This window comes from Gasterosteus aculeatus, chromosome 1 (assembly GCF_964276395.1).
Source record: "Gasterosteus aculeatus chromosome 1, fGasAcu3.hap1.1, whole genome shotgun sequence".
Lineage (NCBI taxonomy): Eukaryota > Metazoa > Chordata > Actinopteri > Perciformes > Gasterosteidae > Gasterosteus > Gasterosteus aculeatus.
The window spans coordinates 5,489,772-5,510,721 of NC_135688.1; the positions used below are offsets into that span (position 1 = coordinate 5,489,772).

At 43.9% G+C, this 20,950-nt stretch overlaps 1 protein-coding gene across 37 annotated transcripts in view; it reads left to right on the forward strand.

The window, feature by feature from the left end:
• lekr1 (Leucine-, glutamate- and lysine-rich protein 1) overlaps nt 1-17,892 on the forward strand; it is a 58,878-nt gene extending 40,986 nt beyond the window's left edge. For 8 of the 37 annotated variants that reach the window (XR_013468827.1, XR_013468829.1, XR_013468839.1 and 5 more), the window contains 4 exons: nt 3,000-3,171; nt 4,154-10,400; nt 10,884-11,946; nt 16,713-17,892. Coding sequence is in view for 5 of the 37 variants with exons in the window: in XM_078109163.1 (XP_077965289.1) it covers nt 3,000-3,171; nt 10,884-11,019; nt 11,752-11,897 (454 nt within the window). In the remaining 32 variants the exon portion in view is untranslated. Of the gene's footprint in view, nt 1-2,999; nt 10,401-10,883; nt 11,947-16,712 lie in introns of all 37 variants that reach the window. The other 29 variants (XR_013468820.1, XR_013468813.1, XR_013468836.1 and 26 more) reach the window with 15 other exon arrangements.
• The last annotated feature ends 3,058 nt before the right edge of the window (nt 17,893-20,950 follow it).

Below are 20,950 nucleotides of genomic sequence, written 5' to 3' on the forward strand. Positions count from 1 at the left end.
CACGCCTGCAGCTACTCCCTCGGTGCGCCGTGCACCTGACTGCACTTCTAACCCTGCACCTCACAGCAATTAACAAAAAACAAAACATCTCATCTCATTCATCTGTACTCACTTCTCGCCTCAGAGAAGGAGTCACAAACAGGAGACCAGCAGATAAACAAATATTGGAAACAGCACCTGGAAGTGGTGTCTGAACGCAGAGACAGAAAGAGGACAGAGAAGGACGAGGGTTACAAACAGAACGCAGTAGCTGCACAGGCGGAGTGTAGGAGCACGCTGTAATTCACCAGTAACTAAAAAACAGAGAGAGAGAGAGAGAGAGAGAGAGAGATGAAATGCACACGGAGATGTGTGATGAGAGGTACAAAGAGAGGCTGACAACTGGTGCCAGACAGCTGTGAGTGTGTTCCCCTCTTTGTGATTGTGTGTGCTTATGTCTGTTCCTCTGCCTGTATGTGACTCAAATATTGTTGAAAATACTGCTGTTATTTATTTATTTATTTTTAAATCAAACCAAATATGCTCATGAGCAGCTTTCAGCAGCACAGCGTCTAGTTATTCATTTCGCAGAAACAACAGCCACCCTATTGTAATGATAAATGATTGATGGCGATGAGCTGCACTGAATCGGTACAATCGGTACGCTGGCAGTGAAAACAGGGTGTCTGCCTGTGAGCTCAGACGTGCGAGCCCTCTCACTTTGTATCCTCGTTGCGTGTAACTGCAAGGTCACCGGGCTAGACAGACACACACACACACACACACACATTAACTGATCATGCCGCCAGAGAGGGGATTAGCCTGGGAAGCCGGCAGGGTTGGGAGGGTTAGGGTAGAGTGTGTGTGTGGGTGTGTGTGTGTGGGTGTGCGTGTGTGCGTGCGCGTGTGTGTGCACAGGAGGTGGGAGAACCAAATACTGTCATGGCACGCAGAATTAGAATTAAAACTGATTTCCAATTTACTTTCTCAAGAGCGAGGCAGCAGCTGGAGGACGAGTTGATTTAAAAAAAACTCAGCCTCACACTCGGAGCTTATTTGAATTTACAATAAGTTCTAAACAACTTGTGGAAAGCTGCTCACTTTTAAAATGATAACCATTTTGCCGACCAAAAGAGTCGTCATATCCAGGAGGTTTCTTGAACTTTTGATGATCCGGGGGGCGAAGGCAAAGTTAAGCTCCTTCCGCTCCGAGATTGAAGCGTAGGAGTAGACAGAACAGGAGTTGTATGGATTTATTATCTTCTCAAGTACTTTTCAATGACACTTGAGAATGTTAAATCATACCCTGGTCGGGTATATTATATTTCCATATGCCTGAGTTTGAAATTTAGCTGCAATTAAAGAGAATTATATTTAAAGAGGGTTATTTTATTTCCATCTATGTGGGCGTAGAAACGTTCTGAATCAACAACTGAACGACCATGCTTTGCACTTGGTGTCCCTAGAAAGCAGAGGAGACATAGTGAGGGGAAGCAGAAAGACTCTGAGAAGCAACACACGGGAAAACTACTCGACTATGCTGTGCTCTCTTCTTGCTTTTTATTCTGCAATTTGGCTTTACCATGTGATAAATACGTCTCCAGCTTTCCCACAATCCCCGTACTTATCTGCCTCATTGTCCTCCAAATCATCCACTTCCTCCGCTTCACTTCTCTTCCTCCATCTGCGTCTTCCGGCAGAGAAGTGGGGATAAAAGTGTCAGCTGAGATCTGCTCTTGGGTCAGTCGAGGAGATCATAGGCTCCCCAAAGTACCAGTGACAATGCTTCGCGTGAGGACGGTGAAACAGATGGAAGCACTCCTTAGCTGGCGTAGAGTCATGTTTCCCCTTACACACACACACACACACACACACACACACACACACACACACACACTCATCTGTGCACAGAGGCATGCGCATATTATAGATATGCAGAGACACTTCTATGGGACTCCATCCCACTAATACGCAGCACACCCACCACACATGGGGTGTGTACACACACACACACACACACACACACGCGGGGCCTCTCATCTCTCCGTGCAGGCGTTAGATGTATGTTGGGTGTGTATTTCTTCACATGGTATCTGCTGGTATTCTTTTTCTAAGCCATCGGCAGCCTGGTGTGTTCAATTACACTGTCAATGTATTTCCCTTCCCACACAGCGGCCTCTGATCTCACCCTCTGGCTCCTATGCTGCTCAACACATGATAGCCGTCCACTTGGGGCGGGGGCGGCTCTTTGCGTATAGGGATGTGAGGTTTGGGGGAGGAAAGGCCGCTCCCTCCATTGCTCAGAGGAAACGTAACAGGAGACAACAATTTGCGAAATGATCCAAGATCGGAGCCCATGCCTGCTTAATAGTGATGTGTATGCAGTCAACTAGCTTTGCTTTCTGGAGAGAAATCTATACGCTATCTAGTAGTTGCGGCTTTATGTTGAATATCTCCAGTTTCACTTCAAATTAGTTGAGGTCTTTTCATTAACTGATTGTCAATACCGTAATGGATTGTTGACTGATGGTCATTTATATTCTCACGCTTTCCTTGGACTAAGGAGGAGAGATAAGAAAACATGTCTGTGCATTTCCATTATTGCCTCATTAGTCTTTCCATCGATGTGCTAGATCAGGGGTGCTCAATACGTCAATCGCGATCGAGTAGTCGATCTCAAAGGCAGTACCAGTCGATCGCGTGCCATTGATTTAAAAAAAAAAAAAAAAGACGTCTACCGCGGGGGATGACCGAAACTAATGCTAACTAATTAGAGTTTGGGGTTTGACCCAGCTTTGGTGTGTTTATATGTGTCAACCGCTAAAAGGAGCTTGATAAGATTACAGCTTAACAGAGTTGCTCTGACGCCTAAACTCACCTGTTGACCAGTCAGTGTGGACTTACTGTTTGCCGGCATGTGTGAGCGCGAGTGTGTGTTTTGTATAGTTATGTAAAATGCACAGACATAATGTAGATGAAAATGTGTGGGTTTGTGCTCATCCTCTGCATCTCGTCGACAGGTTAAAAGAGGAGCTGGCGGAGAAACACGAGAGGTGGTTGTCATGCCAACGCAGGTGTGACATCATGCAGGGGCAGCTGGCGTCACTCTGCGCAGCTGAAGAGGAAGTGACACGGGGGAAGGAAGCTCTGGAGAAGGTCCAGCTGGAAAGGAGAGAGCTGAGGAGAGAAAAGGTCCCGACTGGGTTATCTGTGCTGTTCCGCTCCGTCCACTCTGCTCTCTGCTCACAGACTACCGTTTCACCGAGCATCTAATTTTTGAGTATAACGGGGAACGTCCAGAAACCCATTTTAAAAATAAACTCTCAATGCTTGTAGGACGCTTTGCGTTTTGAATTTGAGCATGTTTAACATCAACATTCGTCGACGAGTGTCTCCGGACCGTGAATACGTTTGGTACAGCAACCCTGGAAAAAGAAAGCTGCGAGACGTCATCTTGCAGGTGTCCTTTTATTACACACACATGCTCAACCAACAGCTCCCTGACGCACACTAACTCACACATGCTAGCAGGGCAACACACAAAACAACCCTCCTCACCTTCTCTGTCACTGTGACAGTTCGACAGCTTCCCAGGCCACCAGAGCGCCACCGACACCGCAAACTAACGCAAAAACCATTTAACTTCTTCCCCTGAACAACATAACACTCATAACAAAACAGATTAACAGTACATCCTACTCAGTCTGTTTCAAGAACATTTCTAGTTTTAACTGCTCATTGTGCTTTTGCGGTTTCTAAACTGATCTGACATCTTCCCTGTGCGACTTATTTGTGTCACATTTTAAACGGCGGTTTAAAATGTGTCGGCCACATGCAGCTCACAGGAAGCCAGCTTCTGTGCATGGCTTCGCTTTGCTGGTTTGAAAAGTGACATCATCACTTATATATCCCTTTTTGGGAGATGAACCAGTATGTTTCAGAGAGCACACAAAGGGAGTAAAGCTTTGTCCGGTCTCTTTTGTAAGGTGTTACCTCTCCATGAGTATTGTGCCTCATTTCAGATGATCAAATCGACACAACGTGGGTTTGCTAGTGTTGGGCTTAAATTGATCCGATTGCACAGAGTTCTCGTGGAAACTCTGTGACCTCTCGTGAACTTGGGGTGGCTTGAAGTGTGCATTCCTTCACACCTGTGTCCTGTTACTCTGTGCAGGATTTTCCTTCTGAGGGGACATCAGGGACCTCTGATGTGTACTAAAGCTTCTCTTCCTCCGAAAAGCTGTGTCAGACCTTCCTGCTCCTCTCAGGGAGAGAAACACTCTTTCAGCAGCCATGAACTCCTGTCTGTTCGATAATTTGTCTATTCTTGAATTTCCTATACGTTAGTCTATAATAAATACTTAAGCACAAACAAGCTTATGATACTATTGATTTCCTTTGAGGACATTATCCACTCATTTCCACCATAGCTGGTTGTTTCATGGCGATGAACAGAAATAAACCATTTACATGTATAGGTGTGTATATAGGTCATCTCTATGCAGGGGTAAGTAACAGTAACGTCAGTGTTTCTTTGTGTGTGTGTGTGTGTGTGTGTCTAAACGTCCTTCTTTGTGAGGCTGATGAATGATTGATTGTACTCGCTTGTGTTCACAATGCAAGTATTTAAACATATGCACATGAACACGCACGCACATTCCAAGATTATCATGTGCCTTTGTTATAAAGTCAGGGTTTGACCACTTCCACTGACCTCCAGCGGCCCATAAAAAATCGCACGCCGTTCCCTTTGAAGTCGTCCTTACACACTCGCACGCAGATTTATACGACATTTATAGACGTTAAGCTCCTGTGCTTCCTCTTACCAAGGCTCCAATAACAATCTCATCCAGTTCCATCTTTTTCCTCTTCCCGTAGTCATTCATATTCATACAAACACGCTCTGTGTGCAACGCTAAACCCTCCCCACGCGTTTACAAACGGGGTAGATTGTTCTGTAGATTGTATCGACAGATGTGGATTGCGTAATAGCCTTTCTGCTGCTTAATATGGGTTTATAAGACCTTAATACGTGTTGATGGTGAAAATGTAGCTTCATGTCCCCTTCATACCCACCATAATGTTTAATTTTGCTGTAGCGTCCATATAGAATGAAGTACTGGGACGATTTATTCCGCACTACGAATGGACAATTACGAGAAAAATAAGTGATGTTATGATGATTAAATTAGGGGCATTTGTGTAAAATTAAACTCAAAACAGACCTACATTAAAGCAGAGTTACTGCTACTGAAGAAAGTCAGTCCGTCACGTTATGTTTCCTCCCCATCGTCTCTATTGGCTGCAGTTTTAAATTGTCTATTGTGCACCAAAGCCGTTGTTGATGAAAACCAGTTGCCCGCTGACAGCAAAAAGAGAAGTTACCTAACAGACAACGGCCTCCCAGCGGCAGCGCGCTGCGACCGCGGGTCGGGAATCATACAAGACACACGAGTGGAGAAGGGATGGACGAAGGAATAGTGGGAGGCAAAGAATAAGCGAAGGACGGATACAGTGGAGGAGGAGTGGAGAGCATGACTTGCGGTTGCAGTCGTTGCTTCGCACACCGCCTGGCTGTCGCGTGCACGCAGCCTGGGTCACAGGCGCCGCAAACAATCGCACACGCTTGAAACGTGACAGCTTGCCCTTGATTCGGTAAGCGAGGAAAATAAATATGAGGGCGGGGGGGTGGAGTGGCAAAAGGTGGAGAGAATCACGAGAGGTCAGGAGGATCTGTGCAGTTCCTCATCCGTCTGTTAGATGTGAGAGGACTTGTTTCAAGCAGCGGAGGAATGTGTTCGTGAGCGAGCTGATGATCCCTTCTGTCTTCCCTTATACAGGGAAGTGGTTTGGCTTCACACAATTAGGCTAATAAAAGACTTAAATAGATGAATCACAACAGCACACCTGTAAGATCCCTCCCTTCTGCTTTGTTCACTGTCTAACAGCGCTTTGTTCTCTCTTCTGTGTTTGTATTTTTGACATTTTCCTCCCAGACTGTAAACATTATATAATCGTTGTCTGGGTTTGTACTTTAGTTGTGACACTCGGCCCTTTTTGTTCACAGGGAAATTTGCTGTGCATTCGTAAGTCAGTCCATTCCTGCTGCAAAAGCATGGGGAGAAGATTCTTGACTTCTTCCCTGAAGAAAAAGCAAAGAGGCCGTTTAAGATGATTTCAGGGAAGATTCCTGTTGACCCACGTTGTTGATTCATAAACAATAAATACTATTTAAAATTGCCATTGAGCTTGTTTGCGTGCGTGTGCAGACGCAGGTTGTATCAGCATTAAGTGGAAAAATAGAATGTGCCTTTAGACGAGGTAGCAGCCGTTCAGGCCGCACGCACACCCACACACTGCTCACACGCACACCCACACACTGCTCACACACACACACACACACACACACACACACACACACTCGCCTGTCCTTAATAGCAGCCTGGCGTGTGAGTGAATGAGAGAGTGCTCCCAGATTTTCCCATCATTCCTCCCTGTAATCCCCCCAGACCTCCTTCCGAGGGCTGGATTTGCACGCTGCCGCTCCCCGGGGGGTCTCACACACGCATAGACAGACATGCCGACACGCACACATGTGCACATGCAGGCTTAGGGTTGATTTTAAAACGTCTACCTTTGCAGGGGTCTTCTTTTTTTAATAACCAGGGAAGCAGAATTATAGATCACAGCGGGATACAAACACGCAGGAAGTCGTGCATCAGCAGTTCGTTGTACACTAGAGAGTCTTCAGCTTTATAAAACATCAAATCCTCACTTTTTCACCAGCTGAGAGCAACTGCAAAAAGATTATGCGCTTTGGACAAAAAGATTTTACACAAACTGTTATGATGTCGGTCGTGCAAAGTAGAAATGTCCTCATCCCATCCTAAATATATCTGTGCTGACCCCAAAACATCGAGAGTGTAGAGGTGTGCGTGCCACAGGACAACCCTGAACCTGTCTAACCTGTCATGTTTTCTTACTGGTGGAGGGTTTCATGATGCTGGAGGAACAGCGACACTCCTTTTAAAGCTCACATCTCCCCTCCGAGTCCCATCTTTTACAAGATAGGCACATTTAAATGAGCTGCTGGAGTCAGACCTTGGCATCAAACTTACAACTCTTGGGAAGTATTCATGCATGGCTGTCTGTCTGGGTCTGCATCCGTGTGTGTGTGTGTGTGTGTGTGTGTGTGTGTGTAGGCTGGTGTGATTGGCCAGAGCCAGTGGAGTGAATAATATTGTGTCTGCACCGACTAGGAAGAGATGGACTGTAGCTGCTCTCCATCATACAGCAGATCATCCACTCCACTTTGAGATATACACACAGTCAACTGTGCTTGTACACACACAGACACACACATAGCTGACGCAGTTTTATTTTAGAGATGGGCCTACTTACTCACAGAAAGGACTATGACGCAGTCACATTGGGATTTACACTTATATTGAAATCATGTCATCGGCCTTTGCAGCCAACTCAAACTGAACAAATATTGTTAGGAAACATACGGTCTTAACTTCTCGGTGGCTGGATTCAGATACGTGCTGCTACACATCTTATCAGCATGAACAGCTGCTGAGATGACACATTTTATTTGGATTTGGATCAGCAAATCAATGAAATCCCCCCTGCTATGTCAACTCTGTCTGACTTTCTTTTGCAGCTGTTTCTTTTGCTTTATCGTCTCCCTGTCTCTTTTCCCCTGGAGACTGCTGGGAGTGTTCCTGTTAAATATTCCTCGTGTAACCGAACATGCTGAGAGGATCATCATATTATCAAAGCCTTTTGGATTATCAGGATATAGATGTGATGTTGGCTTACTTATCTATTCAACTGCCAAAAGTGCTGCACTGACAAAATGCTTAATGGATCTCCCGTGTGTGTGTTTGTGTACGAGCGAGAGCATTTTACTCTGACTAGGTGGTATCTTCTTATTTTTACATTATCTTTTCATTACACTGTGGAAGCTCCATGTTAACAGGTTCAGTTTACTTTTGATTCCACATTCATTTTAGAGGAAATTCACGGCCTGGAGTGTCATATTTCAGGGGATTTACTGGCAAAGAGGGAATCTAATATTCAACTATTAGTTTATTTTGTCCACATAGAATGAGCATTTGTTATAATTACATGCTGTAGGGAGCGGGTCCTTTGCCATGCAGTCTGCCATGTTGCCATTGCAGTGTTTCTAGAAGCCTGGAATGAACAAAGCGATCGATGGCTTTGGAGGCGTTGTAGGTTTTTGATGCTCTCGGAATGGGAGAGGTGAACCTAAAGGAATTCAATGGGTTGCAATTAGAAACCGTAACAAGCTGAAGGCCACTGGATTCCTTTACCGTTAAGCTGAGGCACAGGCACAATTGGTATTGCAAAGTGAGATATCTGAGGGACCAAATGCTGCAATGTATTTACATGTTTATCTGATTTCCTTTAATAGAGTCCCATGCCAGAGCCCTGACCAAGACGAAGAAGACTGCAAACAGCAAATTCACTTGAAGATAATTTTTGATTGTACTGCTGATTAACTGCCCAATATATTTAAATTGCCTGATCATTTTGGAACAGTACACAACGCTGCTGGATTATATTTGAAAAAAGAATAAAACTGGTCCAGACATCCTTATAAGTAAGTAAATACCACAATAAATTGGTTATTGAAAGTGGATATTGGTTATATCCTCTGTAGATGCAACAATACAGTTCTGTTTGTTGAACTTGTACAAATCCAAACGCTACTCTTACTCAGTGACTTTGGGTGTATCGGTTCCTGACGGGCCGACATTTAGTTCCAGTCTGTCAAAGTAAACAGACGTTACGACGGAATCCAAGCCTTTGTCACAGTTCAGAGGACTTTAACAGGGAAGATACCAGAGTAGAAAAGTAGATCATAGCATTAAATCACTGCTGTCTGATTGTTTTTTTTCATTTTGTTTTTATAAATTCTTAGTAATTGTGCAACATTGTTGCTTTGCATTGAACGGTGCTCTGGCTTTTCTTCAGTTCCGAATCGGATTACTGGTTTTAAAATTGAAGACTGTGATATTTGAGGTTGAGGACAATTTCTCCAGTTGTCAGATTAACTGTAAAACAATCAGACAGAACCGGTTGAATGATTATAATACGGGTAGATGAAATCCAGCGTTCTGATTGCTTGAGAGTCACGGGGTTGCATTATTGAGCGATAATGTACAGTTAAAGTAACAGGTTAGATTTTGCGCGATCGTTAGTTGACGTTTCAACCTTTAACTCGGTGGCAATCGCCGAAAAAGACCCGGAAATCCCACAAATTATCGTTTTCAGGCAACGCAAACTTCCGCAACCGGACTATTAAGGTGGATGTCATGAGCGATGAGATGGTGCAAGATCTTCCAAGGAGACCCAATGCTGTTTACGTGCATACAGGGACTATTTTTCTATAGAGTACTGAAATGCAATGAAATAAAATGAAATGCAATGAAATTATGATCAAATTCAACCAATTTTCTGGCCAGAAATGTTAACATTTGTCGTAATTACTATGAAACAGCAACAACCGATGACTAAACACCAGCCAATTATTTAACTTCGTCACTCACCCAGCACATGTCATCAGACAGATGTACACACAGCTCTACATTACAGCATATACTCCACATGTAAACGTTAATTAAATGTAACCAGCCAGCTTATTGTTATTATCATCTCAGAAGAATAATGAGTATGTGAGTGAGTGTGCACCTCTGTGTCTGTATATTGCATTTTTTGTACACAGACAGAAACAGTCAAACGTTTTGACACTAAATTGAATGAGAACATTTTATATTATTTTGTTATTTTAAATATTTTAAATATACATACAAATATAATTTTATAGTATATACTGTCAATGATACTTTCATCAAACTCACCGATCATTTTCCATTAAGTGTAATTCATTTCTAAAATAAGATATCGCCTTCAGTCAGCTTGCACTCTATAGGTGTAATGTTACAGTTTGCACACACATGTTCATACAAGTCATTGTTCATTATCGGCTTCCTGCCGTGTTTCTGGTATTAAAGGATGTGATCACTTTTTCAATACAAATGGCAGCTGTGTACATGCACAGATACACACAATTGCACGCACAAAAGGATATACACCCACAGGCCATCGTCACACGCACACTCACCGAGCTAAGAGGAAGTGGTGTTTTCTCATTTGATCTAGTGCACGCAATCTTAGTCTCTCATAGTCTCTCAAACCACAAGCATAATACACACGCACACACACCGGAACAAATATTCACATTTTCACACACACCAATCTGTCCTTATTTTCTCCCTGACGGTTTTTCTTTGTTCACACTTGACGGCATAAACACACAGAGACAAACACACCGGCCGTGACCTGAGCCCGTGGCACTGACCCTCAGTTTGTCTGATCTCCTGCAGAACGAGGTAGCCTTGGCTAATCCCGACTGAAAATATGTCACATGCAACTTTAGCCCCACTCTCGCAGCCAAAATCTGTGTGTTTCATGTCGCTGACAATTCACTTTTTGGCTGCCAGAGTTTGATGACAAGGCCAGTCACACAGATGTCACTGTCACACACTGTTCCAAAGCTTTGCATAACCACAGTGCCCCTTGTTATTATAATATGAGTTCCGGGCATTGGTTGTATTCAGACCTATAATGCAACCAGCGTCTCTTATCAGACACATTTTCAGCATGTAAGAGTGTTAAGCTTGTTAATAAATTGTGTGACAGTCGTCCTTCCAGTTTACATCATCATGAAAGCAACACTTCCTTGTCACTTTTAGCCTTTATAGCCTAATCCTTTAACCCCAATACAGTAGTGATGTCATTACTGTGTGAGAAGGAACACACACTATTTAACTTGTGTGGCAATGTGTCCTTTGTCTCCCTCTTTGAATTTCTAGCTGGCTGCTGCCCTGAAAGAGCAGAGAACCCAGAATGCATTGCAGCTGAGGGAGCAGATGGAAAATCTGCACAGGGAGGTGGAGTTCGAACCAACTGCAACAATACCAGCGGGACGGCACACAGCTTCAGAAGAAGGTGCATGCATGTTGACTGTAGAGGAAAATATGACGCTGAACACTACACAATATTACACGGGTAGTGGAGTAATATATCGTCAACTTTTCTAATTGGTAGTTTATCGTTTTTATAATTACAATATAACCAATGGTCCTTTCTTCTTTCTTTCTACGCCCTCCTATCTGGCTCTACTCTTCCATCTCCCCTTTTTCATCAACATATTTTGAGAAGAAATCAAACTAGATGAAATAGAGATACATTATCCGGTGGTTGCAGAGCAAATGAGAGACCATGCGTCACTCAGTTTATTGGTTTCCCCTTTTTCTTGCCTTCACCTTCTTTATTCTCCTTTGGTCCGTCCATTTCCTCTCTGTGATTTTCCCCCTTCCAGGAATTTCAGTCCCGCATTTTTCCATTATGTCTTTGCATGTACTGCCTGTCTGATGAGTCTACGTCTTTGTCTGTGTTAGTCTGTTTATTTTTCATATACATACACACACACACACACACACACACACACACACACACACGCATGCAGGCAGACTGTGAATGACCCTGCGGTTGTACTGATGAAATAAAGAAAGGGAGACAGAGAGAGGCATCAGATCTACACAGTTGGGGTGAGACAAAAGAAAAAACACATCAGGTGAACCGGTTTCCTAATGTTACCACACGTTGACAGTTTAATAATCATGATTTATTTAATTGTACAGATCTGCAAATTGGAATCTACTATTTAATGTTCTCCAGCTGGAGGAGAGAAAGCAGGTGCTACAAGGACTGCGAGACATGCAGGTGAGAAGCCGGGTGGAGGAGGAGGAGGAGGAGGAGGAGGATGTACGTCAGGAGCTGCAGCGCTCCCAGCAGCAGGAGGCGCTGCAGCGGAGCCGAGCTGAGGCCCAACTGCAGCGGGCGAATGAGAGGAATGCTGAATTTCAAGAAGAGGTACGCGTACGTCACTGTCTGTGCACGTCTGTCAGCAATGTTTCTCCATTGTGCGGTTCAATTGTCCATAGAAATGTCACCGTACGTGTGAAACAAATATGATTTCCCTTTAGTTTACGACATTCTACTGGCATGTTTCTGTTGCAATGCTTTTCAACCAGAGTTGGATTCGATTTAGAATCAAGTGTGTGTTTTTGTGAGTGAGGTCACAGCAAAAGGAAGTGAGTGAGCATGCAAACCGTCACATACACAAACAACCACAATGCCACACATGCAAACACTTGCATCCTCCTGTCAAATTTCAACTTTTTAAGACTTTTCTTTGGAGGTCTAATGGTGGAGGTTCAGAGAACAGCGCAATCAGTCCGCTCTAGAACAGGGCCCTTTCTCACCTCACACGTAGGACCTTAATCCCTTTCTCTTGCGAACATCGTGCAGCTTTATGATTGTAGAACGCTAAATCCACATTAAAACTGTTAAAGCATTAAAGCAAACCATAATGTAGAAAACTTCGATCCGAGTTGAAGTATTATTAAATGGCGGGGCAAAGGTGCCACTGAATAATGTGTTTTGCCTTTCGTCCTCAACGCTTCGTTTGTATCACTCCTTCATCACCTTCTCGTCCGTCTCACCCTTTCATTTGGCTCGGCTCCATCGTGCTGCAGTCCGACAGCCGTCTAACAGCCAGCCCGCTGTCTCTTTAACCGCCTCCCTGTCAGAGCGCCGGTTCAGCTGGTTCAAGGTGCCCCGATGCCAATTTCACAGCTGACATGCTCTTTTATGTCATTCATGGACCTGCAGCCCAGCAGCTCCTTCCCCCAGCCATCTTTCCTTTCAGTTCTTTCTCATCTCATTTAAAGGGGGCATTTTTACTCTGCTGTGTTTGTGGTTTTAGAGCAGATCAATCAGTATAATCAGTATAATCCCTTCAGATGACCTTTGATTCGTGTCTTTTTCTTTCTTTCTTCTTAAATGTCTTTCTTTCTTTCTTTTTTAGCCTTTAAAGACTGTCCTTCAGTTCTGTTTGTAATGATCCCCCTCAGGTCTTATCTAGTTCCTAACCCGAGCCTCCATCATTTCTTTAGAATAGTTTATTGATCTTTGGATGTTTGTATGCGTGTGTTGGTTAGAGATAATGAGGGTTTTGATCATGACCTTGTGATATCGCTCTGTTGCCGAGATACTGTTGCGATGTTGAGGCATTCTCATCATTGTGTGTCAGAGCATGTGAGTGACCTTTTAACCAGTCAGTTTGAAAGATACATCACTGAAAAAGTCATTTCAGGACCGAACAACAGAAATTAGACCTGAAAGTCTGAAACAACGAGCGAAAAAAGAAACAAATGCTGATCCCGATGACCTGATGTGGTTTCTAGTTTTATCCAATAAATCCGTCACCTGAAAGGTGCGACTCGACTCGCTTTTGGTACCAGGTTCTTTGTCCCTTTTATTTTCTACTGCAGATAATAAAATTTGTTGATATCATGTTTAAGTTTGCACATGTTTAAGTTAGTTTGAGCTTGCTGTTTGGATCTGATCTGTCTAGCGCAAACACGATCTCTCAAAAAGTTCACATATTGTCTTAAACGTGCTCGTCATTCAATGGCTAACACAGTGCACACATACTAAAGCTCTGTTGTGTGATTGTGCACATGGACACACAGACAAGAACACACACTTAAACACACTGTGGTGGTTCAGTCCCTCCCCTCCTCCCTCTGCTTTGTATTTTCAGTCTGCTCCTTCCCAAACTCTTTCACTTTGTATTTCTTTCTTTATTTGCCCCCCCCGGCCTGTCTGGTCTCCCTCCACCTCCCCTCGATCTCCGGCGTGAATGCAGTTCGACCAGGACAAGAGGAAAAGGTCACTGTGTCTGGGGGGGGGGGGGGGGGGGGGGCACCTGACCTATAACCTCTCAATAACAGCACTGAGGTCACACAGCAAGCACACAGACACACAGACACACACACACACACACACACACAGACGCACACAGGTCCAGACGTAGTGTGGTTGTGTGCGTTGCCACTGGAATGTGGTTTACAGTGTCAGATTAAAAGCAGGGGCCCTGTGGGCATGCGTGTGACTTCCACCTAACGGCCCTGTAACCCTGCTCGCACTAGGAGCCCCTAATGATGGCCGTCTCTCCGCACCGCTAGACTGGCACGCAACACATCACACACACACGCAACAGAGGGGAAGGAGACTCACGCGTAGAGGTCTTGAACACTCTTAGGGGAAGTGGTGAAACACATATGTGCAAACTGTCTCTCGCGATCGCAGTAATTGCAGGCGTGACACGCCGCACATGGAAAATGCATATAGAGGCGTAAAGCCACATGGTAACACATGCGCATATGTTAAAAATTATGAACACATGAAAGAAAATTAGAAAAGAAATATGACGGTAACACACACATTTACCAAATCTCGTTTATATTTGGGGAATCCCTTCATAGAGCAGATTTAGACCGAGGTCGTAGAGCTACGTGTAAATAACATGTAATATATGTCAACCCCAAAATTCTGTTTTGCAAATGAATTACTCGCGACTGGATGAATATGACTTGGATTACACTGCACAAGTTGTTGTCAGTGTTTGCAGATGGACGTTTTGATAACGTATATTCATCTAGCAATGCGAGGGTGAATGAATCTGGAGGTGATACGTGATCACTGTTTGCACAGGGAGTCATCGGATTGGAAGCTTTACATGTCAGACAAAATGACACCTTCTTCCTTCTACAAATGAGTTAAATTAAATGCCATTAAAACCAGCTGTTCGCCTGACACCCTCGATCAATTCAATGAACTCAAGTCAAGTTTATTTTTATTTGCAGCAGACTTTAAAAAGACATAAAAGTGGTATTGCTGAATCAGTTCATTAACTTTATGAACATTGTACTTCAGTTACTGTACCTGTGTAATGATCTTTTAGCATTTTTTGTAATTATCCCTCGCTAAACGGCAGCCAGAGTGTGGTTTCGTGGTTTGATGTTAGTTGTATTTGTTTGTGACCTCTTTAGGGATGCACACAACACAAGTCTGTTTTCAAACAGCAGATGGTCAAAATGACGTAAACCATTCAAATGGCACGTGTTTGCAATTAAATGAGCCAGCGAGCAGTGTTTATGATCGTGCGCCATACTGGCATGAAATGCATGTTTAGTGATGACAAAGCTACGAAGGGCCTTGCGAAAGCAGCAGTTTGTTATTTTTCAAACTCTGGCACAGGACTTGAAGTGAGCAGCTTTCCCATTGTCTGGCTGTCATATAACAAGAGCTATAAAGAGCTGTGGTTGGTTTGAATCAGACCCTGACAGAGGCTCTATTTCTCAGAAGGTCATGGTTCATGTGATTACCTCCCAACAACACATTTATTATATCTGGAAAGAAATGGAAAGAAATTGTATATGTGAATAGAATACACGTCTGTATTAGTTTTTTTCGATTGCTAAACGACAGTGGGCACAACTGGAGTCACGTGTGCAAAACTCTAACTACAGTCTGCACAGCAGCAGTTTATGTGGACCAAACTCTAGATCGTTTTCATTGCTTGAACACAGTTTTCAAAACTCTACACACTTATCACATGACGTATCCACAACCTGCACAACACTGTGGATTTACAGCACTTTGTTCAAATGCTAACACACTGCTGTCAAAACTGTGAACCACACATTCAAAACGGAATGTTAAGGTAAATTAAAATTAGCAGTTTGCTTCAATAGTGTGTAGTAATTTACGGAATTATAGTAATGAGAAAAAAAAGGTAGAAACTAAAAGTACAGACTGTAATTGAAACAAATAAGTGAGGGGCTGATCCTGCCTCTCTAGCATCAGGCCACAGGTTTTCATCACCATCACATCTAATGTTCTCTCTTGCCATGGACCTGGGGAAGAACCTTCTGGAGGTCCTCATCCATCCCTGGCAGTCCTCTCGACTCCTCGAGTCCTCTCGTGTCCTCACATCCGGCTTCCAAAAGAGACATTTGGTCATGTGGGTGGTGACCAAACACTTTCCACCTCCATGCAGAGAAAAACTCCTCTCACCTGTTTGTATGATGGAAAACTTGCATTACAGATGCCACTGTGGATGTTTGCAGATTGGGTTTCACCCCCAACTCTCTCTATGAGAGACCGTGGTTCACCACATGGTCTATAAGTGAAGCCCTTATTTCATCTGAAATAACAGCTCTTTGTCTTCTTTGTCTCTTCTTTGTCTCTCTCCACCAACCCGTCTTCCTTGTTCCATTTCCAAAATGAGTCTTTCTGAGCTCTACATATATGTACTGTATATATATATGTGTGTGTGTGTGTGTGTGTGTGTGTTCACTAACAAGTGTAAAACAAGACACCTGCTGAGCCTTTCAGCTGAAATTGCAATCAGCAGTGTTTGAAAGGCACATTCCGTTTTGTGTTAGCATTTGAACAAAGTGCTGTAAATCCACAGTGTTGTGAAGGTTGTGGATACGTCATGTGATAAGTGTGTAGAGTTTTGAAAACTGTGTTCAAGCAATGAAAACGATCTAGAGTTTGGTCCACATAAACTGCTGCTGTGCAGACTGTAGTTAGAGTTTTGCACATGTGACTCCAGTTGTGCCCACTGTCGTTTAGCAATCGAAAAAATCTGTAATGGTTCATGGAGATATATTTATTTTGAATCTGTAGCTTACTATGTCTATGGCTATTTTGCTCAAGTGGTTATTTCATCTATGTGTGTTGTTTAATTTGAGCAACTTTTAAATAAGTCTCTCGTCCTCCAGGTGTTGTTACTCCAGGAGACCGTAAGAAGGAAATGTGAGGAGAGGGAGGAGCTGACTGCCGCTCTGCCTCATGCACAAGCTGCGATCCCCAGCGTCTCATCGGGCCTCCTCCGGGTCTCCACCAAACCCCATGGAGGGACGACCCCCCGCCCGGGGAACAAGCATCTCCATCTCCAAGCAAGTCCAACCCGAGTAGCTCTTTGAACTCGCCAAACACACTGCGAGCATCGGCTGCCTTCACAGACAAAGACAGAGACCAGACAGACGCCGAGTCGAGAGGAATCGAGAGGAGAAGAGGCGGGAGGTGACACGGCCCCCGAGCACAGTGAGCGAGGTGGAATGTAAGAGCGGTTTAGCAGCGGTTAGGAAGGAGAGACTGCAGCGGTTCAGATAAAACAGAATTTCCGTGTTGTTTTAGAATATTTTTTAATAGTATTTTATCGTTTTAACCGTATCATTACCATTTTAATAATTGTCTACGCTAAAACTCACGCACACAAAACAAAACACACTTTATGAACAAGACAAAACCACTATACTACGTCCTGCTCAAACGGCAGTAAACTCCCCGGACACACACACACACACACACACACACACATACACACACCTGTCACAAGGGCAGGGCTGAAGGAGCACCGCAGCGTGTCCTTTTGCCACCCGTGCACACAAAGAGATGGCAAACACAAAAGAAACCGTGAGGCCAGCGTCCCCCGACACACATGCACACACATGCGCGCACAACAATTACCCAGCTCTCAGCGATCAGGCATTGTGTGTTATTGACATTATCATTCACTCCGTGCAAGGTCTCTTCCCCCTCCCACACCCCCTCTCTTTTCCCTTCCTTCTACATTTGGGTTGAATTGGCATGATGGGGGAAATGTGTGAAGGGGTGTGTGGCATGGAACTCATTTCCCTGCTCACTGGCACACATGGAAAGCTTTTTGCTTGACTTCCTCGTGTCCCTCTCTTTCAGCCCATCTGTGAAACAATGCACGTGCGAGTCGTTCGCACACAAAGGTGGAAGATAATGATTTTACCCTGCCAACGTTTCCTGTGTTTGCCAAAACACGCACATATGGTTAATCTGCTTACGGTCTCGTTTGGTGGGGGAGAGGACGCTCTGAAATATAAAACAATGAACATTCTGTTTCATTAAAAACTCATTTTAAACCTCCTCTGTTTTTGTCACGGTAGTTTAATTTGAAAAATGGCCTAATACGCGTGATTTATGTGCTTTCCTGAGACTGACTGTCTTCAATTCTGTTTCTAAAAGTAAAAGTTATTTATTCATTTTAGAACCTTGGTTTGCATTTGATTTTTAACGAGATTTCCTAAGAACTCTTCCTCCACAATTAACACTCCCTAGCTGCCCCCTTTTAATCACAAACAGCAACATGTCCTCCCTTCATGTGGCAATGTCCTTTCCTTTTGAGCTCTGCCTCTGCCTCTTTGTTGCCTTCCTGTGGCCTTGTGTGTGTGTTTACTCATGGCTTGAGACTCTGCCATGTGTGTGTGCGTGTCTCCAGTGAGCGATTGTTTCCGTCCCAGCACCACCGACGCTCCGTTTCTTCAATCAATCATCTCACTGAAGGACATTGATTGCATGGTAATCATCCCAACGTGGCCTATGCGTGTGTGTCCATATGTTACATGCCAGTTGAGAGTGTGTGCTGTGGGGGTTCGTTTTTCAATATTACTCCCGTTTTTTTTGTTCCAAAATGATTATTCTTTCATTCGCATTGAGCAATACAAAGTGAGTAAACCCTGTATTCATTCAACACACTCAGTCAGAGAGCTCGACAGTTCAGTCACTAAAGAGTCTCAACTCAAGGTTTCTGGTTTGTTCCAAACAGTCTTCATCCGGTTTGCTTAGTTGTTGTTGATCTGTAAGTGTTGAAACGCTCCATTGATCTGAGCACTTGTATTCAATTCTGGCTAAAAGTTTGGCGGTTCACTCTCTTTGTCCACTTTAGTTTTGATTGAAATGAGCAACTGTCTAATCAAAGAAGAAGTAAGAAGAAGAACGGACACCTTTTCGGATATTTAGCACTTGAAAGCTGCTCCCTTCTTGAGAGGAATAGCGTTTGTGTACGAGGCGCTTTACACCGTTCTGTGGCGGTTTGACTTGTTAAAGCAGGAAAAGCTAAGGAGGAATCAGTAACCTTGACGGTGGTCGGGTTCTGTTCCAGAGCTCTACTATTGTTCGTGTTGTTCACTGTCACGCTGACACGGCTCCCTGGGTCACTCCAACAGAACAGAGCCGTCATTCACGTTACTATTTCCAACTGTCTTTCTTTTTCTTGCTCTGACGAAATGTCTGCCTTGAAAAGGGTCCAGACTTGATCCGTTGAGAACTGCTCACATCCTCCACGAACAAGCTCTCGTGACCGTTGACATTGACCTTTCACCCCGGTTAAACTCGCTCACGCCGTGACCCGCACGTCTACTGTGCACTTCAAGAGATAACCTCTTCTCCTGGCCCCCAGTGGCATAAACCCACCGGCACTGCTTCTGCTCTCTATTCCACGATACACAGTGTTCTGACAACACACACTTTCTGTTTCCTTCCTCCCTCAAAACACAAGCCCCCCCCTCTCTCACTCACTCTCTTTCATGCATAAATATGCCTATTTGTAAACATTATTTTAATCTCCTTGGCTTTCCTTAATTTAGCATTTAACCACAGTGACCCTATTTCTAAACAGGTTTCAAAAAAATATTTGATTTATTTTTGATCCAGTCAACTTCCTGGTGTGTGTGCTTGAATAGATTCAGTTCCTTGGAGCACATCTGGATATGAATGTAGCAGGCTCACGACATAAAGCCCCATTACGTTGACATTGGCTATTAAACATTCAAACGTAACCGGCTTTAACAAAACATTCATATGTAAACACACCAGGCGTGCATTGCACACACACACACACACACACACGAGGAGTGTGATCTCCTCGCTGTAATTACCACAGCACGGCAGGCATGCACACGTGCCCCCGGGGAATCTCTGCATGTTGCTCGTAAACACACACGCACACTCGTATGTATAACTAAGCCCTTGTTCGTCACTGGGCGGCGCCCGAATGCCTCTCTCCTCTACGTTTTTGGTCATTCCGGAATTCTACTGTCCCGTGAGCCCTCCCACACCCTGTAATTACTGTCGCCCGGGCAACCGGAGAAATGAAAAATGCTCAGCATTCTTGTCGCCGTGGTGACTGCGTGAGTGCGGCCCGACGAGCTAGTTGTAGGTGTCGGTTAATGACAGGGACAATGAGACCTCGGTCTCAGGCCTCTGCCACCTCCTGTTAGGAAAACCCAGGCGTGTGTGTGTTGGTGTGTTTGTGTGTGTGTGTGTGTCCCTTGCGTGCCGCGTAGAGCTTCAAACAGCTTATTAACGCAAAGCCTTGTTCCGTGTTTGCGTGATTATGCTATTGATGACAATAGCTTTAGACTCACACAAGCGCAGACACACATACGTGTGGTATGTGTTAGATTCAACTTTTCATGGAACCTCAGGCAATGTTTTCTCGCTTTGGCTCTAGCTGACCGCCAAACCACATTTCATCCCCCTGGGTGGTGTGTATGTATGGAGCCTGTATACCCCGCACACAGCCTAACTGTGAAAAATGTCACCATGTCTGCCTGTTGACCCATTTAAAAAACCCAGAGCTCATGTTGCTGGAATAAACACAATGCCACAGCATTAGTGTGTGTCTGTTTGTTGTCATTTTACTAACAGAAATCTGCATTCAGGACTAGAACATTATAATACAAACCAGTTCAATGGGTGGCAACATCTGAGGTATAAAAGTAATTGTTTTGTCAACAGTAATCGTTGGTTTCCACGTAATTGAAATTTGTCTCAATTTTACACACAAATTGTTTTACTTAAAGATATTAGAGTTAAAATAGTTCCTATAATATATATATATATATATATATATATATATATATATATATATAATAAAACCTCTGACGCATATTCAAATTAAACACACTTAGAGAAGGAAATACTATGACGAGAGTTTCCAAGTAGGCACTACTTACTAATAAGGGGTCTCAAGCCAAAAAGATTGGAAACCACTAATAAAAACAAGATATTGAGATGAGGTAATAAGTTGTGATTCACCATTTTTGATATTTTACTTTTGTGTTGCAAGAGCCCTCACACATTTGCAGCTAATCAAATGACAAAATAACAAATGTTTTGCAGTAAAATTTGACCTTTAGGCTGA